At 33.1% G+C, this 27,998-nt stretch overlaps 1 protein-coding gene across 1 annotated transcript; it reads left to right on the top strand.

Moving 5' to 3' along the window:
- The first annotated feature begins 995 nt into the window (after window positions 1-995).
- LOC119084660 (synaptosomal-associated protein 25-like) lies at window positions 996-27,887 on the top strand. The gene is made up of 8 exons (XM_037194733.1): window positions 996-1,207; window positions 8,690-8,786; window positions 9,425-9,466; window positions 15,622-15,670; window positions 24,639-24,756; window positions 26,155-26,280; window positions 26,357-26,504; window positions 27,094-27,887. The coding sequence occupies exons 2-8, from the start codon at window positions 8,691-8,693 to the stop codon at window positions 27,154-27,156; spliced, it is 642 nt and encodes a 213-aa protein (XP_037050628.1). The 5' UTR covers window positions 996-1,207; window position 8,690; the 3' UTR covers window positions 27,157-27,887.
- Window positions 27,888-27,998: the final 111 nt, after the last annotated feature.

Raw genomic sequence — 27,998 nt, 5'->3', positions numbered from 1 at the left:
TCTTAACCGGACGAGCTAACATAATCGACCTGAAGTTATTTTTCTTCTTAAAAGAGAAGCTTTTTTCTTTCGTTTTTTTATGGGGCTATGTGGATTGTGTTATCCACTACTAACCTATAAAGTGTTTGAGTAGAGCGAGATGGAAAATCAACTCTGGTCCGTTTTCAACAATAATACAAAAGAATTTGACAGCGGTCCCTGAGATAGAACAATAGGTTGTCGTTTCGCCATCTCTCTCACTTAAACACTCTTCACTTTATTGTGAGTTATAAACCAGAAGTTATAATTAAAATCCAATTCTCCTTGCCGAATCCACATTGCTGCCGTAATTTGCATAAGGGTATTAACATTTTCCGAACAATAGAAATTCCTTTGTTCTAAAAACAAGTTAAGCCCTTTTTGCAAATTACGGCAGAATTACGAACGTATTATATCAGTGTCAGATAGCGGTTTCTTCTCTCAAATTCTTAAACAATAATGTATGTAACGTAACGTGCTTAGCGCGTGTAGATTGAATAAGTTCAATTGGATTATATTCGTTGAAAATGTGACTTCTTTAATTTCTCGCAACTGGAATTTTTGATTGTGAAGACCTAAAAGTCTTTTTTAGCGTGTGAGAGTCGGCAAGCATATGACTAGTATTATTATCGGGTCTATTAGTTACTTCCATCGATCAAAGTGTTTTGATCTGTTGATTTCAAATCTTGTACTTCTACTTTTTTTAACATAGATTTGACTATATAAATATTATCCAGAGCTTGTCATTATTTTTGTCGTTTATATCGATAACAGATGAATAGCCGTATGTGACAGGTTAAAGCCAAAATTTATTATCACATCAAATAGTTATTTTGGGCTGAATGAATTCAAAATGAACAACAATGTAGCGTTCAAAGTGTCATCCCGTCAGTTCTTCAGTAATATAACATACATAAAGAATCGCGTCATGCGCAATAGGAAAAAACCGACCACCCTCAAATACTTTCACAGAAACGGTTAACATTCGTGACAGTCTAATAGAAAAGCTTGACTCGAAAAGCGTTCTTTGTTAAAATATACGCGAGCTTGTTTTTCCCTTGAAACAACCATCTTTGCAGGCAAAACGTTTGTTGTGTATTGTGTGTGATATTCAACGTTTTCTATCCCAATAGTTTTTTGGTGTAATTTGTTTTTCATTTCTAATTCATCAAATTAACAAATAAGCAAGGTAAATCTAAAGAAAAAACGAATCAAATTGTGTTCGTAGAATTTATGAAACGAAATTTATAAATTTAAAATAAAGAAAATATTGCTACACAATGAGTGAAAAACAACGAAAATTTCTTTGTCGTGGTGTGCGTCACTTTTCAAATGCAATTTTCTTGTGAATTTATATTGACCAGGCGGAATTGTCAGTGCGCACGACAAAATCTATGAACAGAGAAAAAAAAAACACATTTTTTTCCCTTTAACTTTGGATGTAAATTTACTGTAAGCTTTTTTTGCGAGGATCATGGATATAAATGGATAAATAGATAACTAGGTTATATCAATGCGGATCAATCATCGTAAATAATTGATTGTATTGTTTGCCATCGTCTCATAGAGTTGTTGATGATGGACGAATTGTGAAATTTCGTGTGCACGTTTTCGTCAAGTTCGCAAAGAAACCAAAGAGTAATAGATGTAATGCATTGTTTAGGTTACCCAGTGGTTAATCTCAAAATGGTTGACCCCATTTTTGGGTGGTAGTTTCTGTTCTTTGACACCGATTCCAAAATAACAATTTTCATGTAATGACAATGAGTATTCGAGTATACTGGATAAACTGTATGTACGTGTGTGAGATTTATATATATGTCCCAGTATATGTTTGATAACAACCACTATAAACGGGTGTGTTCAGCCAACTTTTTTTATTATTTCATGGTCATGTGTTGATGTATCTATGGCACACTAAAATGGTAATGAGCAAGCAGCCGTTGTAAAGGAAATAAATATCAGAAAATAGCATTCGCTACTCTACATTGTAATAAATGTGTTTGACTGCATAATGCGAGGATTATCAGCTGAACCGAACACCATCAGTTCAAATCTGATTCCTTTGCGAATGTAAACCATCTTCTGTCTTGATTGAACGGAAATGTATGTATACTAAGGCAATGCATAGAATTACAGTCATTATATCGATTGTTGAATGCAGATATTTTTCTCTTCGATATTTTGATATTATTTGCTGATTTAAAATTTGTTCAACACAAATCACTTAAATGTCACTTTCAGAATCGATACTATTCTATCGGTTGAATAAACTCAAATTTGAAGACTCAAATTAAATTCGTATAACTGACATGCCTATATGCCATGAAGACCAATGGTCAAAGTATTATTGGTCACCACCGCCCACAATAAAACCATATTATCACATAAGCGATTTATAAACACCACCGATAAAACTGACTGATATAAATTTCGAAACGGATTCTTCCACGAAAATGTTTCGGTTAAGATTATGACACAGCCTTCGAGAAATTTATTGAACATTCCCTTTTAAACTTGCTACTATCGGTTATTTACTACGACACTAAAACTAAGCGATAAGCTCTGCCTTGTGTACACTAAAATAAAATTTATGGTAACACTGATGAAGGAAAGGATTTTGTATAGAACCCATGGTTGATACTTTCAACAAAAGAAGTAACAGATTCAATGAAAACATGATCATACGATTATCGTTTTGATAATGTTAGTACTAATAGTCTTAATAGTCCTAATATATATACATTTCTCAGTTTCAAAATAAACAACGAACTAATAAGGCAAATGATATCTTCAATATTTAAATGTGTAAGACTGAAGTCGTAAAAGATTTTTTATCAATCTCTTGGAAATACTCAAACAAAGCACCTAGCAGGGTAATAGAAAAAACTAAAGTAGTACTTTAATCGAAGTATGCGAATATTTCCATACCTTTTTTTTCATAATATTGCAAAATTACCATAAGGCGGCTTATGGTATTATTGGTATCAAAAAACTACTCTATTTGACGTGTAAAGACCTCTATTACCCTACTAGGTGCATTGACTCAAATCAAAAGAAGTAACCAATTCTATAATGTTGTGGTAATGTGATGATATGCTTGTTTCATCGACTACATGTTGCCAACATTTTTCAAATTTGAACACGTATGGCCAGTTCCATTTTAATTGCTTTCTTAAATGCTATGCAAAGAAAAACGTCGAAAACATTTCAGAAGAAATTCTACCTCAACATTTAAATCGCCTCATACGATTCGTATGATACGAAATTTTCGTAAGTGAACATTATGATGATGAATGGCATTTCTGTTTTCCGATAATGCTTTGTCAATTAATTAAAAATATTGTTTATAGAAATTATGGATACAAATTCAATTGAAACAACTGCCCAAAAAAAAAAACAAATTAATTTAAATTGGCTTGTCCATTAAATTCAACAATATTCGAACTGATTCAATTTTGTCCAGAATTTTCAGTTCATTTATTTATTAGCAGTTCGGAACGTTTATGAACCGAGAACAATACCAATTGAATATATAAATGAAAATCGTTTCACGGAACACCGTTTCGATGAATTTTGTTTTTCAAATTTACCACAAGCCTCAGCTCTGTTTTCTCAAATTTCTAAGAAAAATATTTTGCCTACTAAAGAAAATGTTTCATTTTGACTATTTTATAACGCGATGTGAACTTTTATTATATATCCTAGACGATTGTTATTTCAACTATTAAATAAAATGAAATCGATCCAGCCAGGTGCATGTATTTTCGTTTTGTTTTTTATTCCGGTTATTATCAGTCCATGTTAACGCGAACGGTATAAAGAACTCAATGAATGATTGTCTGGTGTCTACGCTCTTTACTGTTCATATTTTATTCATTATTTTGTTTATTTAGTAAAATGGGTTAAATAAAAAGTAATTTTACCAATCACTGTTGCGTTACATGCTTCCGCGCTGTGAGCCATAATTCTTTCGGCACTTTTAGTGTGTGTAGTAGGTGTAGAGTTGAAAATTGAAAATATTCACTGGAGCAGCTTTCTCTTAATATGTCAGAATTTTTTCTCTACACCGGTTACATTTCTCTATTTTCTTGAGCTTAGATTTTGGAAGTTTTTTTTTGTGGCGGATTAATGTTTCCGGCGCCTACGGTCAATTCAGAGCCAATTGTATCAGTGAGAAATCCTTTTTATCATAACGAATCTTGTCTTCGGCTTGAACGCAATGCCCACACGTCGCAATAACAATTTTCGCAAGTATGCACCTCTTGGATTGAGACAAGCTTTGGTGGAGTGTATCTATCTACATGTGAATTTCACCAATTTTAAGTAGTGTCGGAGCTAAAATAAATGTATAACCGAATTGGGTGTGATAGATTTCTGTAAATTTAAATAAAACTACAAAAACTGCATGAAAAATGGTGAAACTTAGCGAAATTAGAGAAACTATTTCACTAAGATAGTCTCTGGTATGTTCGCCTAGTCGGTTGGCCTGTAGAGGCGCCACATTTTTGTATAGTACTTCAATCTCACTGGACTATTTTTTTGTGTAACAACTTCACATTGATACATTCCCATGGAATGTCACAGCAGTGTAGTTTGTTCATTAAAAAATAATTCAGTGACAGCAGTTTTTTAATGAAGAAAAGTACTAAATTGTATTAGATTTTACCCTTAGTTTCTAAACTCCATTCTCCTTTGGAATACAAGCGTTTCTGACCTGTCCTTCATTTTAACCTCATTTTGTCAGACACACATTTAAATATAATGATTTTTCATTTTAATTTGTCAGTTTGTTCTATTGAGAGGGCCCTTATTGCTGTAAAGGCAAAGGTGTTCGACTTCGTCTAGCATCATCTTAGACACTTTGATCGGATATAATGTTAACAGTCTCGTTGCAGAAATACTACTATTAATCAAGTTTGAGGCGTTTGTTGTATTACCTTTTGTGTGTAGTAAATGGTTTTTCACTTATTATTTTGCATTAAATTTTTAGTTTGTGTAGTTCCCTTTCAGGCCCAGGTGAGGTCCCGAAATGGGCATAATATTGTGTTAATCTGTCTGAACGCGGGACAAATTGCTATTTGTTTTCCTGTACATTATAGTAAAAATATGTTTGACTCAAGAGTGTTTGCCACTGAAAATATTTTTTACCACCCGGCTTCCATTGCGCCTACATGTGATGAAAATTCCTCGGATGCTTTCAGCCACACTCCTATACGAGATTTACATGTTTTGCACTTAGCAGGTGGGAGGTTGGCCATTTTTCCATAGCTTAATTGGGGTAAAAATAAGAACGGTCGCATAGCAAAGCATGAAAACAAACTGTTGAGAAAAATGGATATAAGAACATTATCGTGTGATTAAACCTTAAAACTTCCACCAGAATCTGATGAAAATTCAAATATATAACTAAAGTATGATAACTGTGTTAATCTTGGACGATATCAGGGAGAAAACTTTTTGAATGTGGTTTATTATGCAAAAGTTACACTTCTACAAATAATGGGTCCATGACAAAAGTCTCAAACGATAAAAGCTATTAAAGAAAATTTGTTGTCGCAAACTTTCCAGAAAACCTTTCGAATTCGAGCCGTTTTTGATATCATCAAAAATATTATAGAACGTCCTCAGTAGTAACTCAAAACATCACCCGCTGTGATCAGCACAGTGCTTGAATCTTTGTTTTCGTTGTAGTCTGTTTTTAGCACTTTCATTGTTTAAACAAACGAATTTTCAGGAAAAATGCAGTGAATGGTAAAATGTCCCCCATTCGCTAGGTTTTACAGCTAATTGTAAGATAAACAAAGTAAATTTCAAGTGTGTCAATTGAATAAAATTAACACCAAAATCATCAACTGTTAGCGAAACTAAAAAAGTACTTGTGGTGATGGTAGCAAGAATTTAATGAGTGCTGGTTTTGAGACTGACCCATTAGGGGTAAGCCATTACAGTTCGTAAAATTCGTAAGTAAGTAATTTCGTAAACTTTTGACATTTAATGATGGGATAAATGACAAAAATTTACGAAATTTACTTACTTGCGAACTTAACTAATCATAATGGTTTACCCCCATTTCTATGCTGCATTTTCCAATGTTGAATGTATTCTAAAAATCGGATTACAATGGTAAACGGAGCATAATTGGCAATCTCAGCAAAATTTCTCGTGTTTTCGACCTAAATCAATGTCTCTGCCCAACGCACTTCAAGCATGGGTGGTACTCTAAATAGAATATCACAACTTTGCTTGAAGTTTGTTGCTCTGCTACTAATGTGTCTTGTCCGCTCTCTTTGTTTCGTATGTTAATCGAGAACGGAAAACCTTCTGCTCGAGAAATTTAATTATTCTGCTTTGTAATTAATGATTGTTAACATTTTATCAGTATCAACACAAATTGATTGCTCGTCATTGTATTTTAAACATAAATTTACTTGAGCATATTCAAGTTGAAAGAGGATATCATATCATACGATGATAAATTGCACAATTGACTGCAGCGCCCTCTAGTGCGTATTTGATTCTAATAAAACTTGGTTTCGTTATAGAAGTAATAAATTAACGAAAGATAATTGATAGTAAAACGAGTACGAATTTCGCAGCTTTCAATGTAATTTTCAAAAGGAGGAAAATTCATGTCGTAAGCAAATCGCATTTGTGATTACGAACTGGTCATATTACTGCAAAGAAACATTATATCGAACTGTCATGACTATCGAACTGAGATCTTGGTCTAAATATGTTGATAGAACCTAAATTCAACTAAATGCAGAATGAATATCAGATCGATTACCATGAAAATCTACTAACCATTTCTAATAAGAATGAGTTATGTCGATTGAGAATATGTCTAGCTAAGCTGACAGTTATTATGAAAAATTACAAATGAATAAAATCAACGCAAATGGCTTTCATGGTAGGGTATTACGAATCGGTTGATGTAATTTTGCTGAATTTACGACATTATTATCTTCGCATAACGTGGTAATAATATTATCGTTATTATCGTCTGGCTATGGCAATTCAATTCTCAACGCAAAATTATAGCTAGTCTCTCGTCCGCAGGGCTGTAACTTAGAACAATTTTTGTTGTTGCTGCTTAGAACATTTTTTGATTTTTGTACCAGCCCTGTTGAATGTCGTTCAAAAACATCGAATCGTTTTTTAATTTTCTGAATGTTATAGTTTTCGGCAACAACGATTTTCTGTTATAGTAACTTTTAATTGTCTTCGGCAATTGCCTAAAATCGATGGTATTTTACGACCATTTTTATGGTAAAGTGGTACACCCGTGCTCTCGTCTTAAGTCTATAAACCGAATGGTAATTTTCCGTAAAATTGTGGCTCGAACACTAATCTGAAACCGAAAAGTGTTTCCAGAAATCTACTTACATACAGTATACACCCACTTATCATGTGTATTATACCAACCATACCACTAACTTAGCTTTGATTTGTGCTTTAAAATAATTTTATTGAAAAGATTTTTGTTTGGTGGTGGTAAACGGTTTTCGTTGACGATCTTCTCTTTGTATTAACTGTATGTATAAATGCTCAGTGTTTAAGCATCGTAACGAAAAATCAATATCCGAGTTTAGCATGTACAACATGAACTTTATGCTATAGATACTATAGATAAGGGTCGTACTTTCTCTGGTAGTGGTATGTATGTGTTTCAAAAATGTAATATTTTCAAATGTGGAAAGGTGTCGTGGTGGAACTCATATATGGCCGGGTGCTATATAGGTTTCTCGTAACGAAATGACTGTTACATGTATTTGCTCTTGAAATATATATCCGTTATCCATGTCATTGTAACAACCATATTTTATATTATTTCACAACTTAACGTAGAAAATAATCATGAAGCATGTTTGGGTAATACGAATATACGAAATAATTAAACGTCTGCTACCCTCTGTTCAATGATATGTTTTAAATTCATCGTAATAACAGCAAACGTATAATCAAATTGTCTTAATGATAATCGGAATTCATATATTATAATGAAGAGCTTCATACAAGATTAATAACTCCATCGAATTCGTGCGCTTAGGAGGGGTGCGATTTTTCACGTATTGTAATCGAGGGATTACGGAATTCAAATGTTTGAAAAACAATATTAAGGTTTGATGCTTCGTTATGCACAAAGCCAGTTAGACTGGTTCCTGGATTGTGTCCACAGTCTACGGAAACAATTCATTAATTTTCGACAACGTCATCAAAAATAAGAGATGAGCGCTGGCTAATGTTCTTTTATATATATATGTATCAAAATCTAGGAGTATTTCACACAAATAGAGTAAGCTTCAGTTGCTAATACTGAGCAGAGTGCGAATTATCTATGAGTAACATATCTCGAGGATTAAGAATCTCGAGAATAAAGAATCTCTAGAAGTAATAATCTCGAGGAAATAAGAACTGTCAGTTAGTAATATCTCCCAAAATTACATAAATCTTACGATGGCCATTTAGAGACTTAAAAGAGATTTAACGTAATGGAAATATGGACCCGAAGATTATTGCTCCAGACAAGCGAGCTATGATAGTCGCAAAATCAGACATAAAGTCATTTTTAAGACCTAAGGAGCTATGAAATGACAATTTTGATTGTTTTATGTGTAAACAACTAAAAATTCCTGAATGAAAATCGTAATCCCATTTTTACTTTCAGAATGCCGTCGGCGCAACCCCCTGTAGAAAATGGTGCTGGTCCACCAAGATCCGAGTTGGAAGAATTACAAATTCGAGCGAACCAAGTGACAGATGAGGTGAAAAAATATTTATTTTTTTGCAGGCATAGGGGGTAAACCATTATGGTTCGTGAAGTTCGTAAACTTTACACATTTCGCCTATATATTTTACATAAAAAGTTTACAGAATCGACTTACTTACAAACTTCACGGAGCATAATGGTGATAGTTTGAATGTGAAAATTGAAAAGTTAAGTTTTCGTATGATCCGAATGACAATGACGAGGTCATTCAAGACACATCTTTTCGATTTTCTAAGTGTGAGAGAGAACACTAGAATGATGAAAAATACTATTTCTGTGCCTTAGAATCATAATTCGGCGTATTTTGTCACTGCACCTACGATCGAAAAGTGATTGCTAAGAAAAGCTGAAATTGTTGTAATGTTTTTGATTTGTTTTTCGTCTCATTATGATCCTTACGGCACAGAAAACGTAGTTCGTGACTCGTGACGAAAGCAGAATTTTTTCAGGACACGTCTTAAGTTAGGAGAAGCTTAAGACCAGTCCTGAAAAATTCTACTTGTGACGAAAAATACTATTTCGGGCTTGAAACATTAAAGCGGGTATTGTGTTGAGAGAGTGTGTAGAAATCAACAATTGCTCAAAGAATTTTTCCTTGATTCTAATCAAATTTTATGATCAATTTCGTTCTAGTCACTGGAAAGTACCCGCCGTATGCTGGCCCTCTGTGAAGAGGTAAGAAACTTATGTCTTCATTTATTAAAATAATATTATTCTTCCCCTTTTATGTAAACGAAATTGGTGTGTCTTAGGTAAAATATACTTTTTACTTTCCTCTTTGCTGCTTTTTCAAATTATTGATTTATTTTCCATTTGTTTGACTGGTGTATTTCTGTTTTAAACTTTTGTTTATTTTCAATTTAAAATGAAATCCCTTTACGAAATTTATACTTACACTTGTACACAGAATGTTTATGTTATTAAATGTACGACTCCTCACTCCATAAAACGTCGTCAGCCTACACGTTATACCTTCCGGACCGGACATTTGTATTATTTTGAATTATAAAAAAATGTACAAGCAATTAGCAAGGAATTTTTTTTGTTGTTACTTACATTTTCTCAAAAAAAAAGTTTATAAAAAAAACATTTAAAAAAAATGTGAAATGTAACTTTTAACGTGGTCTTTGTGTCATATTTAAATGGTTGGGAATGAGAATTTATTTTATAATAGAGCACAAAAATCCTGGAGTAGAAATACAGTAATCATTTAAATATGATTCTTTTGCTCATCGAAATATTCCGCAACCTAAAACGAATACTTCAGATTTTATGATGTTTTAGATTCGTAATTCTAACAAAGAAATTACCCAATTACCCTAGTCTTTCGAGAAAAGTACAATTTAGGTAGTTGATATCTTTTGAAATTGATTTTTACCTGTCTCGAGGGAGGGCATGATGACTAAACAAGACTTTTTACCCTGAAGAAATTTTTCTTATTTGTTAAGTCTATCCGACAAGCGGCACGGAAGATGTGGTCGAAAAAACCTTTGTTAACGGTCAGATTAACTAATCTGAAATGACACAAAAAATCATTTTTCAATTTACAAATCATCTTCTCTGACTTGTTTGAGTCCAAAAATCAGCAGAGGAATTTTTGTATATGTTGCATTTTGATATTTTTGGATTTAATGGATTTTACAAGCTGGAAGAATCGAATGTAGTACTTGAAACATGAAAAGTACGGTTTTCGACGCATGTAGCATGTAAAAAATTTGTTAATTCAAGTTTCCTTAAAGTCCAACACTTTTTGGTATTTCGACCATATCTACCGTGCCATTAGTCTGATAGTGATGCGGGAAATTAGGAATATTTCTAGCTTTCAGAAAAAATCGGTCGAGTGTAATTCCAGAGATATGGCACCTACGACTTTTTGTCATGTTGTGTATATGTTTTGAACAATCGATTTTAGTCAATTTAGCTTTTCCCAACTTTTTAAAGCGGAACGAAAACCCCAATAAATGCCACCAATTGCGTTTTCGCCACTTAGTCACTTACATAACAAGTGATAATCAAATGGAAAATTCAAGTTTTTGTGCAAATTTCGTGCTGATCCGAGACAAATCTGAAGGCAACAATGACACGAGAACGTGATTTCTCATGTTCATCCTTAGGGTCGTAATGGATCTTACTCATGCTGTGTTCTCATTAACCAACTTTAACTTTAGGCATACATTTGCCATAATTTATTATTTTTAAACTCACGATAAATGTTTTTTGAATTCATTCCTACTAAGGAATTGTAACATATTAAAAATATCCTCTTAAAAATACCAAGAGGAGAACCCGGACGAATAAGACCACTCATGAGGATGGATTTATGTAGCTTTGCAAAAAGTACCTGCAGTGAAATTTTACCTAATTTTCTTCTTCTGAACCACGTGTATTATCACACTGGACACTAGACACGCCAAAAAGAATTTATCATCCGGTTGCATAAATAACTATTGTTTCTTGAACAAAAGTTTATTTAGGGGGAATTTTGTTTCAGGTGTCATTTGCATTGCTAATTAAATCCACATTTCTCTAACCTTTTTTAAGGAAGGTACGCTACCTTGGTGAAATGAAATCATAAGAATCATTTAATTGCTTGAATCATGGATCCATTTCACTCTGACACTTCCATGAGTCTAGACGCTAGAATTTCATTGAGATACTCAAAGATATTTCTTCTGAAGTCTTTTCCAGTAGACTACAGAATCCTACATCTGAAAATATGCACGCCACTTCTTACTCGTTTCTCTTGCATCGAATCTAATCGATATTTCGGTGTTAATAAACAAATTAGTGCATTATCGTGATAATTGCACCATAATTATTAATTTATAAATGAATATCAAACATGTGCACAGTCACGTCACATAAACAGTTTAACGTTTGTGAAATATTAAAACAACAAAAATCTTCATTAAAAATTTATGATTATAAAATGCAAAATTGTTTGTTCTGTGTTTCACGTTTATTGTTATTGTTTATCCGAATGTACTAACAATTGGAAAACATCTAAGGTCTTCCAATCCGTATCGTAAGAAAAATAATGAAGACCAATTAAGGAAGACTCGATTTGAAATAAAGATAGTAAATTCGACTTCATATAAAGCGATGTTATTTATACATTAAGTAATATCGTGGGCACGCACGATTTCATTGTTGAATGAATTTTATCACGGCAGAATAAAATATACCAGGCAGTAGCGGTTCATTTTTTAAACGTCAATTAAGGGGGTATCGGGGAATCTGGCACACGGTGGCAACAGAATGCACTTTTAAACTAAGTAAAAGGTGAACCCGCACACGCAAATATTGTGTGCGAGTTCACCTTTTACGGAGTTGAGAAATGCGTTGTTTTAGCCCCGTGTGCCAAATTACCCCACGCCAACTGAAAGCGTTGTTGCGAAAACTATAACTTCAGAAAATTAAAAAACGGTTCCTGTAAAAGTGAAAAATTTCGGACGAAATAAAAAACCGACAAAAAAATTTAGAGGTTCTATGAAAACATTTTATAGGAAGTGTCACAACCGTGTGGTTATGAACACTTATATTCCATTTTTCTCAAAGATGGGAATCTTTCGGAAAGAAAATATTAACACAAGAAATTCACCTTTTTCATTCAATTGACAACAACGTTCCTTTCCGTGTAAGTCAGATTGGTCATATTTACCATTCGTATAAATATCAAAAGAAATCCAGGTTGTCAAAGCGTTGCTGTCAATAATTCCCAATTCTTTTTGGTTTATTCATTATTCTACTTTCATGGGAAAAATCCATTAAAGGTGAACGGGGTTGAGCCGTTTTTGTAACCTTGACCTCTAGTAGATTCAATCTTCCAAAACCGGAACACCGTGGTGTGCATCACGCAAATACTAAATCGACGTTTCTGATGATGATCACCGTTACAACTAGTGAAAGGCCAAGCTTTTTACCATCTGTAGCCTTAACACTTGAAAATGAAGTGCAACAGTACCAATGTAAGCTGTTAAACTTGTACACTTGAACTTTTACGGCACTTGAATACTCACACACGACTATATTACTGATTTGCGTGGGTTTTTATTTAATGTACTAAGTTTATGGCATTTGTTGGCTGTAAAACATATAGTTTATCTACTAGGTCAATTTCCATTAAAATATGAAATCAATTGGAGTATGAAATCCGGTGGATGAGTATAACTATTATGAAAAAATAGTCAAAACTAACCCACTTATACACTTGCTGTGCAGTATGTTGTTCGTTCTCTTTATTTCTGGGTTCTCATCCGGGTTAGAGGACAGCTGAAATTATGATATTAAACATCCTAAACAAATATATTATTAAAAATGAATACCATGTCTTTAATGAATGGACGTGGTCAGCTAATTGATACGATAGGCATCATTGTAATCTATAACTTGGGTGTACGATCAATTAAGCTATTAGCAACATAAATTGGATTTACTGGGACAATAAACATTTGTCCGCGTTTATATTTGCTGTACTATTGAAATTTAATGGATTTTCAGTAATTTAGTTCAGATTGTCCATACATGCTACATGTTTATGTCCATTACTTATTCATAAGTAGGTTTTGTAGACTGGCACCACAGGCACTATATATGAAATTAGACTTTTTACGGGTAATACGAATCGAATAAAATTTCCGATACAATTCACTCTGACGCTTTCAGTCGGGATATTACATTGACGTATTTTATTGCAGTATTGCGATAAAATATCTTTCCGCGACTGACAATACGTCATATTGTGACATGCATTTCGGTAGGGAAATATATGCATTTTCCGCTTTTAACCGGGAACGGGTGAGGAACGGGTAGAATGAGTAGTAAAGAGCGGAAGTACAGTACAGTGTAGAATATGTATCAATTCGATAGATCGGATCTACTAGAATAAATCTACTGAACGTCGACTTGTAACGATATTTATCGAATAAATCTCTTATTGAAAATCGACGTTTCTCGTTCGGCGGTCGACGCAAAATGACCGAAAAATTACGTTTTTCAGTCATCGGCGCACAGCTTCTAGCCCAAAAAACATTATATACTCACAGAATTTCAAAAATCAATTTTTTTTTAAACTCATTCTATACATAAAATCCATGTTAATCCCACGAATGGTAACAGCAATCATAATTCATTAAATATTAAGCACACACTTTGTAGCCGGTGGATATAATATAACACACCGAAAGTTTAGTGTACGATTTGGTATTATGTGAGACTGATTTCAAATTCAAATCCGATTTTCTATTTCCTTTGTTTTGGGTGGTTGAGAATTCGGTCACATGAATACAATGATGATGTAAGTCTCAGTGCGCAAAATGACCTCTGTTTGTAATGCTTCCGCCATTTCCCATTTCAATCAAACTATCAACAAAAGGCCGAACATTGATTAATATAATAAACATAAATTCGAAATTACTGTGGCCCACATCGCATATTATAAATTCGAGAATCAATTATTTAAAGTGGAAATGTAACTAAGTTTCGGTGTGTGTGTGTGTCCTTTTTACATTACCAAAAGTAGACACATTAAAAATTTGAGCAGGTTTTCTGATACAAAAACTTTGTCTAGTCATTTCCGACTTATTTTCATCCAATCCTGCGAATTTTTAGGAACTGACTTTCAGTTTTCTAAAACTGGGAGAGAGGTTTGCCCTAGAGATAAGTGGGCATTCCTAATTTCTTTGATCACAGCTCGCTCGAACTATAGATTTTTTTGTCCACTTATTGAACTTATTCGAATATCAGTAAAATATTTGTTGTTATCACTCTTTGAAAATGTCCATGCTGTGCTCGCAATTTTCTTCAAAGCATCCCGTTGCCCCCAAACCCTAAAAATGCCTGTGGACATTGGGTATGTGATGTGGACAGACCATTGTTTCAAGCGGTCCACTCATCTCTATTATGCACAAACTGTTTTCTATTTGTTGAAAACATAGAAACAGATTATGTTCAATTTATCATATGTGCGTCGTGCCGTTTATGTTTAATGTATTCCTCGAGAATTTAGTTCGATTTTTTTGCAAGAGTTCAATAATTTCCGTTTTCAATTAAGCAATTACACAAATTCAATGGACTCGCTCAAAAGGGGAATAGATTAATGAAAATCTTTGGTTGAACCACTTGCCCATCATTCTGTTACCTGCACTCGGTATACAATTCACGCCGTAAGTGCGGTCATAATTCAAAATGGAAAGTGCGGAGGACTTTCTAACGTAGCGTCATTTTCATACAATGAAGCGTTGAAATGTATTTTTCGGTTCACTTTTTCATCGAATCGTTCACTTAAAATTCAAATTTTAGGCACACTTACGGCGTGAATTTTGATTGACAATCCGATTCATTAATTCAGAATTACATTTTTGTGGACTTTGGTGATTGAAGAAACTGTATTGAGTAGGGTTGAAGTTGATTGACTGTAACTGACTGTGTCTCACTCGTTCTAACGCAATATGCCTAAAATGAGTATACTGTTTTGAGAACTGACATACTCAGTTTCGTTAGCAAGAAATTCATGTGTTCGGTTGTTTCTCTTTTTAGTTCCAACAGTTCCACATCCATCAATAAATTGAAAACTTATTCACTCAGTAAGTTCAATCAGTAGTCTCGCTCTATTATCGTAACAATGTAGAACGTGTGGGACAAAGGAAAACGAGAAGTCGCATACAAATTGCTAACTAAATTGAGTTGGTTGTAGATTGAACATTTATCATTGATCATCAATCTATTTACTTGCTCGACATCTCACACATCTATTATTACTACAATCAATTTACGAACAAAATATATCAACATAATGACACCAAAAATATTATTTATGTGCTGCATTGTAGGGCAAGGAAGCTGGTATTAGAACCCTGGTTGCGCTTGATGATCAGGGAGGTGAGTTCACTATATATAATATATATAGATATACGTTACTTACATAACCACAAATTTTAATCACATTTGAAAATTTGCTACTCAATCTTTGTTTTTCAAAAGTTAAAAATTTTTAATATGAAAAATATACTTTTTTTGTAAACATTGTTTATCGTTACGTTTGGGTAATTTTTTTTTGAATGAAATCTTTTTTTTGAACTTTTATACACGCATCAATTGTTTTGTTCACATTTGTTTTCACGAAAAATTTCACATCTTATTCACGTTTTATTCACGTTGATTGGACTTTTTTTTTTGCATTTTACTTCCCGACATTTTCGTTTTAGCCAGTCGAGAAACACTTATTGTCAAAAATCAGATTATTTTATACATAATCAGTTTTTGTGCGTCATTTGATTCTACCCAAATCTATGATTTAATCCATATTATAAGCCACAGCAAATATCATCATATACTCATCAACTTGAGCTGAGCAATTATTTGTTATTCGTTTCTCTAAATACTTGGCTTCTTTTACGTTCTACTCAAAATATTTTACAAACTTTGGATCTTTATATTGATATACCGTATAATATACCATATAATTGAGTAGCTTAACAGTTTCATTGCAAAAAGTAAGTGATTTATTCCTGTTGTATGATTTTATCCGGATTACCTACATCATCCCATACACCCAACACGTCCACATTGTATTTTCATTGTATACTTATATTCGAAGCGAAACTTGCTTTCCGAACACAAAAAAAGTACAATTTAGTGTTAGATAGGTCAGCTTTCTTCCGGACTGTTTGTTGTTCCAGAATATTTTTCTAATACAAGCCTAAAAACGATTAGTTTCTTTGATTATCACGCTTTGTGGATTAGAGAATCGAAAAAAAAAATCTGCAAAAGTTCTACTACTTTTCACCTTTTTTTTACTTCTAATGCCGTAAATTTAGGACAATCAAATATTTAAATGTGAAGGAGGTATTTAATTAAAAACTTGTGGTGGTTGAGATTGGAATCAGGAACTATTTTTGGTAATTTTCTCACATTTTTCCAAGTTTTCCAAAAAGTATTTTTGATCTTCGGAAAATGTGCGAAAATTCAAGAAAATACGTGGACCAGCTGGTCAAACAGCTGAATGGAAATAGTGAATAAAATTGGAAGTCGTTTATTGTATACATAAGATTGCACGAAACAGGAGAAATTGTTAACTAGAAGATATTTTTGATCGTACGGAAATAGTAGCATGGAATTTGTGGTGAAAGTAACAAATTTCTACTTTCTCTTTACATAAACGGAACATTGATGAGGCTTGTTTTTGTACTAATTTATCGGCTTAATTATTGTATTCAAGCAACAAAAATTTTCAAAGTTTCTAAACTCACAATTTGAATTTATTGTGCCTTACCGGTACTAATGACATCTAGACTAATACCATACTACTACTACTGCTACTACTACTACCTCTACTACTTTTGTTGTAAATCAAAAAAAAAATCATTTTTTTCAACCGATATGTTTTCTGCTGTATATAAAAGTCCTCATTATTTAGAGGTGATGAATGTTTTGTAGTCGGTTTTGATGGTATAGAGGTCCTCGTAAAATATTTTTCTTTCTGTTGACTTTTTCTCGCAGTCACCGACAATAGTCGCTTATTTCAATTTCATTTTTTTTCCTTTGTAATCTACAGCCGCCGTTTTCAATTTGCATTCAATTACCACAATTTTCTATAAAACTCAAATCACAAACAACTATAACACATAATGTCTGTGATGCCTTTGTGGTGTTTGCAAATTCCTTCGCAATGCGAAAAGCAAATTCATCATTTCTCAAATGGTTCAAGTTTATATTCCTAAATAATGAAATAAACCCTCGACAACATCACCGTACAAATATTTGAATGTTAAGATCTTATATATGACTTTCGTACGGAAAATACACAACATGAAAATATAATTAGAACAGTGCCAGGCAACAACAACAACACCATTTTCCCCAAAATTAATATAAAAAGCTTTTGTTCATGTTCTCATTATTTTAAGTATTTTCTACCATTTTTTAGAAGGCTTTGAAGTAAACGACGATATTTTCTTTTAAGCTCTTTAATGCCAGACTTTTGATGATGGAAGCTGGTTACGTATAATAGATATCTATTTATGTGTGTAGCTCGTGAAAGAAAAATGAAGATATTACCACTCCTAATAACGTAAATTAACTCAAGTCGAAGCGAAGGTGAGAAACGAAATTTAGTTTTTTTTTACTACGGGATTAGTACTATTACATCATAACTTTCGACTTTAAAGTGGCAAACGTTTTTATGCCACTCATTATCATAATATGCAAAATTTGCAATTTTTAGATGTAACTGTGGCATAAAACGTTGTATGCAACTCGATGCAAAGTATTATTTATTAGGCTCACGATGTGCATTACACATCTAGAGCCTAATGAAGTACTCTGCAGCTCGATTGCACAAATAGCTATTTTACATTTTTCGACAGTTCATTTAATGAAACTTTATAATGAGAGGTTTCCAGCATAAGGAGGCGAATCAGATAAATAAAAATCTTTCAGCATATGTTAGAAACTACCTTTTTCCTAAACGGCTTCGGAAATAAGCGATATTTCAACACTAGTTAGGAAAATAAATTCTTGAAATTCAGGCAGGTGACTTTATACTATATCATGAATGCGAAAATAACTGTCCTAGTTATGGAATTGGCCCAAACTATTCGAAGGCGAGTTTGGCAACATCATAAGCGAGAAACAACTCCACTTTGTCAAGATTATCGAACACTACTTTTTATTATTTTCTCTCTAAAAAAATGTAATATGTCTACGTATACGAGAGCTTGCGCGAGATGATACACTGACAAAAAAGTTTCGAAAGACTCACCTGTAGCAGGTAACTTTGTCTCTAGGTAATCTACATTATCTGCCGCAGCTGTATTTTTTGTATGGGGCGCTACAGCTGTGACAGCTATTGTAGATTACCTGGAGACAAAGTTACCTACAACAGGTGACCTGAAAGCACCTGCATTGCCCATAAGGAAGGCATGATGAGTAATTTCTCATTCAACAAAGTTCTGTCTGTAACAAATCTGATTTCACATGTTACTGGTATCAGTAACTTTTGCTATTCTTTCCGATATATTTGATTCACAATACGATATACAGACACTAAATACCTATGTACATATGATCACTATGTACAGTGCCACATTGCTACCATTAGTAAATTAATTGGCGATTTTATTGACATAGTCCTAATTTTATAAACATTTATCACGACCACTACCATAAACTACTTAACTTAAAATATAAATTGATTGAGAATGAAAAGATTTAATTCAAATAGAAAAGACCATCCACCGGCTTTTCTTTTAAATTCTGTTTCTTGCTTGCTTTCATAAATAAAAGGTTTGGCTTATCAGTCATAAATTTTTTCTGTAAGCCACTTAAAACGCATATATAGATGTTCCATACACCACCTCGTTTCATATATCAAAAGAAGCTTACCGCACCGAAAGAGCACCAATACATTTGTATTATGCAAAGAAAACACAGCACTACAGAGAGTATGGTGAATATTCAGTATAATCAAATCGATTTATACCATTGAACAGCCAATTTTATCTGTTTAAAAGTTGTCGTCGACGATGTATGGAAAGGACAATTGAAATGTAGCATCCGTACCCGGGAATAGAATTGTATTTGAATGTTCTTTCTGTCGATCAGAGTATATTTACGTAAAATGTTTCTATGCCAAACTTTATGTACCTTAGATACTAAGGGTATTAAAGCTTACACAATATTATCTCATACAGAAGCGGATGTTAGTAAGTGACTTTTCAGGAAAGCTTCAACGGATGAGTTTAAAAAAAGTTTTTTTTTGTATTACTCAAGTAGAGAATGAAGTTTAGTTTCACTTTAATGAAGCACTGAAAATGATTCACTTCTTAGATCAAGAGTTAACGCAAATCATTCACGGACTACAAGCTCAAAGCTCACTTTTCAGTCGGGAGCTCAATTTGTCAACATTTCTTCCTACGTTACGAAAATACCTATTGCTAACGAAGCCGATTCGTCAAAGGGAAAATATATTCAAGTCATTTATATATTCGCGATTTGGTGCATATAGACAGTATAGTCAAGATATGTACGTACAGCATTAAAGTTGGCAAGTTTTATTTTTCCTTGAAAAAAAAAAGTGAGGGTTGAACGTATTTTTAGACTGTAATAATATTTTACGTTCAATACAATTTTCTGTTCAGTTTCAACAACAAACTTCCGCTTATAATTAACGCAGTAAATGGAAGTACATAAAAAACAGAAATTCTTTGGAAATAAATGGGCAACAAATAAAATGTTGTCTTAGTAATGTTGTGGTATGATACGGAGAAAGTTTTACTTTTCCAGAAATCATAAAAACAGTTTATGGTCTTGAGTGTTTTAAACCGGTAAAATCCTCAATTCAATGATCGCCTAGAAATGTTCACATTTACTGCTCTTATGTTTAACTTCGCAACACACTTTGCGAGATTTAAAGTCTCGAGACATCTATAGCCTAATAAAGTACTTTGCACCTCGAAATAAATAACTATTTCGTTACTGAGTTGAGAAAAATAGTAAATTTCGATTCCGTACCTAAGACTTAAAGTCTTTTTTTGCGTGTGAGACGTGTGATGTGTTTGAAGAGGTCGCACTTTTCGGGTCCTAGGTATGAAAAATATTATTAAGACACACGATGTGTGTTGTCAGATTCGTCCTGCGACGTCCTGCCTAAAAACCAACACTCGAGTGAAAAATTCTTTTTAGGTGCTAGTTGTACAGTTGTCGTACGAGGCTCCAGGCTGTTGTAGAAAAGCAAAAAAATTTACTTTTCGTCACTGCACTGTGAAAAAACCACTATTTGTTGTCCTGAACTCATTTCAACGGTTTACATGTTTTTTCCGTTCCCCGTTTTATAATTTCATCCCATTAAATAGAAGGTAAAATAGGGCTTCATTTACCCACTGATTCTGACTCTCACTTTATTTGAAAAGGTCAAAGGAAAAATGTATGTGAATCGCATTCCCAAATTTCGTATTTACTTTTGCTGACAAAGGTATAGCCTGAAAGTGAAATGAAATATGAAAATGAAAAATATTAATTTCTAATTTTTCCCCATTTGGTTCAAATATTTACATTTTTCAGTATACTGACGTGACGCCTTTCATCTCACAATGTTTATTTCTTTTTTTTAACTTTTCACGATTTTTCATGTAGATATTTTTATATAAATATATATAATTCGAATGTATACTCAAGTAGTCATTTTATATTTATACAAACAATAGTATTCTTAAGCATTTAAAATTTAAATATTTTATAATTTTCATATATTGTGTATTTACCAGCAAAATTACAATTTATTCTAGGCGAATGTGTACTTACTTACGATTGATTTTTTAAAAGGAAGTTGTACAAAGAAAAAATGAAACGTTTTGTAAGTTTAAATAAAAAATGTAATCTCCTCTAGGTGTGTTTGCATGATTGTTTACTGCAAACGAAATAATAAATACACACAAAAAATATTTTAAAAAAATCGAAAACGTAATTTATAATATGATCTATTCAAGTGTTTTAACAATCAACGCATATTCTCTTCTGACTGGACTACATGTCTTTGATAGGATGATTAATGTGTACTAAGATCTATGCAGATATCTTTGATGCTACTACGAAGTACATGGTCTAAGTGTAGTAATAAGTGTTAAGATCAAAGCATTTCTATTATCTATTATAACTAGTAATCATAAGTTTTCATTATAAACATGCGGCAATTTACACATTTTAAAGACAATATAGGTACATGAATCTGCGCCCTAGAAATAGTCATTGGGCAGCTTGGTTTGTTCGGATTATCGTATAGAACAGATGAAATAGGAAGTGAGATTAAGGAGCCACAATGTGGTACACTTTAGTCTTTAAAAAGCAAGATTTAAGAAGCGAATTGAGCACGGATTCTCATAAACAATAAAATCGAATCAAATGAGGGCAATTTTTTTTTATAGAAATTTCCTAACAATTACTTACAGTCAGAGGCAGTGAAATTTTAGCATGAATTTGCTTCAGCTGCTTTTCAGTTGATCCACACTTATAATCAACACTGTTTACACGGTTGAAGTTGCTAGACGCGCGCGCGTGGTAGTAGTCGAATCGGGAATCGGGAATCGGGGATGATGATCCTGGGCTGCTAGAAATATCAGAAATCGTTTATATATTTTCTGCGGGCTGTTCACGGTCCGTAGAACATATATAACAAATCATATAACTATACGAGACAGAAGTCATAATTAATTTCTTGGGATCATTGTGCCCAATAAGGACTTAGTTATTGAGTTACCATATAATCCAGGTAACTCAATTACTAAGTTATTATTGGACACATCTAACGATCCCAAGAAATTAATTATGAAAGTCGGCAAAAACACTTCTTCGTTAGGGCAGCCACCGACATAATTTAAATTAGACTGTAATTTGTCGTTCTTGTCGTCTACAATTTATATTGAACCAGCATATTTATGAGTTCTTATAAGCTTTTGGGTTCTTTTTTTTATATCAATCTCGCATATCTGCGTTTCTAGCAGTTCATAAAATTGATTTCTTTACAAATTACGTACATTTCTTGAAAGCATTTCATTTATACTTAAACCACCCGACAATATGCAAAATACCCAGAGTGGTAGTGTATTTTACACCAGAAACCTTTACACAATTCATAAAATCAAGTTCCAAAGAAAATGGAACATTTAAACTTGAATGTAAAACTGTTATACTGAAATAAATGGAAACGTTGGCGTGGAATCCACGTTGTGAAAATATGCATAAAAGTTCATCGCAATAACCATGAACAGAAAATTGCTTCAGGGGTAAAAACGATTGTTGAACCTCTACACCGAGTTATACCTAGCATCGGAACAGCAATGTTTTTCCGATGTTCTAAATCCTATGCAAATTTTCCCACTGTCGTCATTATTGTGCCTTCTTTTTCCACATCACCGTAAAATGGAAAATGAAAAGTTTCTTTTATTCTCTTGTATACATAATTTTCATACCGAAATCGTGTTCAGAGGTCTTTGAAGATTCTCACTTCCTTTGTTGTTGTGGCGCGCTTTTTTCATGCCAGACAATTATTATGAATTAGAAAGCGCTTGTCGTTCCGATATTACTTCTAATACTAATTTTATGAAATGCAGGAGACTGTTGTGTATGATATACGAACAGTTAAGTGCAAAATGAATCAATACTTTTCTAACAGGCAATTCTTTTTCTCTCATAAAAATAAAAATTACAGACGTTGGCAACCATCCAAATTTCAAAATTACTTCACACGATTCGTTTAATTTTTTTTTTGAAAATTTATGAGAAAGAATAGTGACTGTATGGTTGTTGAATTCGTGCAAAACGAGTTCTTAGGCACACGCTATCAATAAGAATAGTTTTCCGCGTCCTAAATGATCAGCCAGCCTTTCAGTAAGAGCCATCGGATGTACTATGTAGAATATGTGAGGCTCGTGCTAGAGATGGTTCAATTCTCTTGTTTAACAAACTTGAATAACGGTATACAATGAAAGAAGAAAAAGTTTCTCTCGGTCTCGGAGATCATATATTATGTACATACAAACACTGCGACTATGTAGAGTAAAAAAGTCATCTCAAAGGGTGTCTTGACCACAAATTTAGTTTATGCTTAAATATTATCTACAAAAAAGAAGAGCATAGCAACTAATCCGTTACTTAGTTAGTAGAGGCGTTGACAAAGGATTTTCAAAAAGAAAATCCTCTGAAAATTTGCAATGACTTTCTTTACCGTCTTTTACTGGATTCTCAAGGATTTCCATCGATTTTTAAGGATTTTCATTTTAAGTTTTGAGAATCTAGGATTTAGGATTTTCTGATGAAGTGGTTTTTTAGTTTTCAAATATTTTCAAAGGATTTTCCGACGTTTCTTTTAGTTGACATAGTATTTTTTCCAGTATATCCGCCCCTCGACATTAGTTTGGCAATTTATTTGTTAGTCATTTTTCGTACCAACAGTTTTTCTTACTGTCTTTGAAGCATACACCATTCAACATCGATTTTGTAATATTGTCATTTGATATCAATTTAGAGGTTATCATTATAATCGCCTGTTACAAATAAACACTGAGAGAAAAACCAACTGGAATTTTGTTTTATTGGTCAGCAGCAATGAAATAATCGTTGCCGCTGCCATAGATCTTCACGTTTTTGACTTCATATGTTTTTTTCTTTCTGTGTAAACTCAAATAGTTGTATATTTAGCAACAGGCAACGGAAAGAAGCAACGAATTGATCATATTATATTTTACAAACTTAAAGTAAACTTTAAATGCTAATTCCAACTTTAGCCCAAATATATATTCTGAAACAAACTTACATCGACGCATCAATATAAATTTCGTCCATTTATTGTCTATAAAAAAACAAAACTTCAAACATCAATGAAACTTATATAATAAACTCATGCAATTATACTAACTGACTACATGATCGAACTTGATGATATACTCTAAAATATTTAAAAATTATATTGCAAAACATTTGCATAAAATCAATAAAAACTTACTACAACTTCGCTTATTAAATAAACATAGGTCATCATTGCTTTTCCTTTGAAATTCACTAAAATTTTATAATTAATCTATGTATGCATGCATGTAGGAATGATAATAATGCTTATTCCACTTTTAATCATCATGCGTTTTTTTTTCAAAACAATTATTTTGTAGAACTCACAGAAATACATCCATTTCGATGTGTTTCTAATTATCATTTCACCATTATTTTTTTAGCTATGATTTTTAGTAAACGTATACCGGTATAAGTGTATACACCTTAGATATATAATTAGTTAGCCATACAAAAAAGAATGTGCAACGGAAAAATGTGCTAAATTTAATTTTGATTTTCAACTTAGAACAATTGGAAAGAATCGAAGAAAATATGGACAAGATTCGAGAAGACATGATGGATGCTGAAAAAGCTTTAAGCGGAATGGAAAAATGTTGTGGTATATGCGTTCTGCCATGGAAAAAGTAGGTTGTTCGTTCCATTTTCGTTTAATGAAAACTGTGTGTTTACCGTTTACTCATTCCAGTAAGACTTTAGCATTAAGCGCTCTAGACGAATTCGAAATGAAATGTTGCTTTCAAGAAGCATACACACCAGAGAATGGTTGCGAGAATATTTTTGATAGATGCCTTTGAACACGGCAGAGTAAAATAAACCAGGCAGGAGCGGTTCATTTTCGAAACGTCAAATAAGGGACCTAATACACTAAAAATGAACTAAAATGAACACTGACAAAAATTGAAAAATTTTGTTCGCAAAAAATATAGGGCTACTAGATTACTCAGGTCCCTAGTCAAATTAGCGCTCCTGCCTGGTTAACTTTACTCTGCCGTGTTTTGAATCAAGCACATTATCATGTAGTAGCATAGAAGGGCCTATACTCGAGAAATTTTTCATGTAAAAACACTAAAACTCGTAAAAAATTCTTTAAAGAAAATGTTGGAAATATGTCCAGAAATATTTTAAAAATCAATTACATCAATTACAGTCAGAGGCATTGAAATTTCAGTATGAATTTGTTTCAGCTGTTGTTCAGCTAATACACAGTACCGGACTGGCTCGAAAAAGCCCAACGGGGACTCCTTGCAACTCAATTTAAAAAGGCCCACAAATTAAAAATTCTCATACAAAAATCCAAAAGGCCCATCGGGAATTCCCCGAATTCACCATATGGCACGTCCGGGCCTGCAATACACCATACAATCAAAATTGTTTATAAGGTTGAACCTTCTACATGCACGGGCGTGGTAGTGGTAAAACCATATAAACACTTTTGATTGTATGTGTGCATCATGTTGAAATTTCAGTGCCTCTAACTGTACGTGAAAATTTCCAAAAATTCGTGATAGCTAGCGAAAATTGGGGAAAATCAACGAAATATTTTCGTGGATGCTGGCTCAGTTCTGTAGTGTTTAGAAGAGCAAAATTTTGCAGCCACAACATCAACTAGCAGATCTTTACGATCGATTCTAATTTAAATCTTCCAAAAGTTGAAGTGCTACACGGATCATCTCCAATTGTATTCGGAACTTAGGACATCAAAAGCATGAGACGCATGTGCAATTTTCCACTGCGTTTAGTACTCCGTGAGCGATTTGCATTGATTGAGATTCCTCACGTGGTCTGTTCAATCAATATAGTTTCGTCAGCAAGAAACTGTTATATAAAACGAATGGTTTTCTTGACTAATACTGCCAAAATCATAGTCTAAGTGATAACTTTCAGCAATTCGTTCCGAAGGCAACTGCAGAGATTGATTTACCTTCTCTAGCGAGAGAGAATTGTTCAAATCCATTTCCAGACATCAGTTTGAAACGATCAAGGATTTAATTTTAATTGTAAAAAATTGAATTTCTTTTTAGAAACAATGCCTTTAAAGAAGATGAAGGTGCGTGGAAAGGAGAAGGTGATGGAAAAGTTGTTAACAATCAACCGCAAAGAGTTATGATGGATGGCCAACAAATGATGCCGTCCGGCTATATTGGAAGGTATATTCGATAACGACTAAAATGTCATAGCGATGCACAAAAATTAATTTTCATATTTTTGCGCGCTCCTATGTAGAATACAAAAAGACGATGCTCGAGAGGATGAAATGGAAGACAACATGGGCCAAGTAAACACAATGATTGGCAATTTGAGAAACATGGCTCTTGATATGGGATCCGAACTTGAAAATCAAAATAGAATGATTGAAAGAATTAATGCTAAGGTAAGACGGTTAATGGTCATTTCGTCGATTGGCAAAATTGTATTACCTTGTCAATTCTTTAACTTCAAACAAATTGGAAACACACATTGAATATACGACAGTTAGCACTTCTACGCACGTTTTACCCTCTATTACCCTGCTAGGTGCTTTGCTATAAGGTTTCAGTCAGGTACCAGACATTCTCATACAGATTTACCAAAACTCTCTGTCATTTATTGTGTGATCCCTTTGTGTAAGTACGTCTATTCGTCAAATTGTAAATTACTCTGACTGTAATGTTCCTTGAAAGTACAAAGTGACTTCATCTGTCTTCTTGGTTTCGATATTTTTTTCGCGAAAGATGGAATTCGGAAAGCATGGAGGGTTGTAAGGGGCCGTTGCTAACTCAATAACAATACTCCTGGCTCAATGTTAACAAGCGATACTGACGCCAGTTAATATTGAGCCGCGGAATTGTTCTTGAATTGTTTGCATCCCCTCAAAACACTCTATGGAAACTCGAAGTATGTGATACTGTCTGCACATTCTCAAAATCAGATTTTGACACTTAATTCGACATTCGTTAATCGCTAACTTATAAATACCTTAGGGCGAATCCAACGAAACGAGGATAGCGGTTGCAAATGAAAGAGCCCATCAACTCCTTAAATAAGAACATTCAACCGTTTGGAGTACACTACATCAGCCCATTATTACCGCTCATTATTGCTATTATTATAAATTATTACAATTATGTTAAAAATAATAAAAAAAAGAAAATTGTTAAAGTATGGTGCTTAGTTTTTTAACCGCGCATTAAACAAATACAAAAAAAAACCGAAATCATTTTTTTTCTATTAATTACATGGAACAATAAAAATGAGATATAATCACATCTTGCTTGTTGAAAAAAAAATGGTAAAAACTACAAAAAAAGTAATATTAAATGTTGGGTCTCATTTGACCGTAAGTGCATTAAGATTTAGATTATTTTAAGATCGACATGATGGTTGGTTTTAGAAGAATTTTTAAGATTTTCGTTTGTTAATTTCAATGGCTTCCATCAATGGCAAAATATTTTAACCAAAATTTTGAACTTAAGTTGCAGTTTCTTCGTAGGAAACATCAACAAGAAACAAAATTTGTTTTTCGTTCAATTAAAAAAAAACATATAAAAAAGCAGAAAAAAAACTTAAATCTTAAATCGTTACGAACTAATTAAAGAAGTAAAAAAACGTTGTTAAATTAAAAAGAAAAAAACCAAAAATATTGTACACTATTGGGAGCTTCCTGGCAGCAATATTTATATGTAAAAAAATGAAACCAAGAGAAATGAGAGAAAGCAAATTACAATAATTAATAAAATTGAACCAAAATGTAATAATTAATTTTCGAAGACAACAACAACAACAAAAAAGATAATTATCGTAAATTGACAACATTTTAGCAAAATATAAAAGTTAATTTCGCTCTTTGTGTGTTTAAGAAAAAAAAGTATTTCGATTAAAAAAAATC

Source organism: Bradysia coprophila, chromosome X, assembly GCF_014529535.1.
Source record: "Bradysia coprophila strain Holo2 chromosome X, BU_Bcop_v1, whole genome shotgun sequence".
Lineage (NCBI taxonomy): Eukaryota > Metazoa > Arthropoda > Insecta > Diptera > Sciaridae > Bradysia > Bradysia coprophila.
The sequence above is the reverse complement of the archived record's forward strand: the minus strand, read 5'-3'. Positions and strand labels throughout refer to the sequence as shown.

Excerpts from the sequence above, each read along its gene's own strand:
- LOC119084660 (XM_037194733.1), top strand. The coding sequence starts at position 8,691 with ATGCCGTCGGCGCAACCCCCTGTAGAAAATGGTGCTGGTCCACCAAGA. Across the intron at positions 26,281-26,356 it reads CCGTCCGGCTATATTGGAAG|AATACAAAAAGACGATGCTC; the intron begins GTATATTCGATA and ends GCTCCTATGTAG. Across the intron at positions 26,505-27,093 it reads TTGAAAGAATTAATGCTAAG|GGCGAATCCAACGAAACGAG; the intron begins GTAAGACGGTTA and ends TAAATACCTTAG.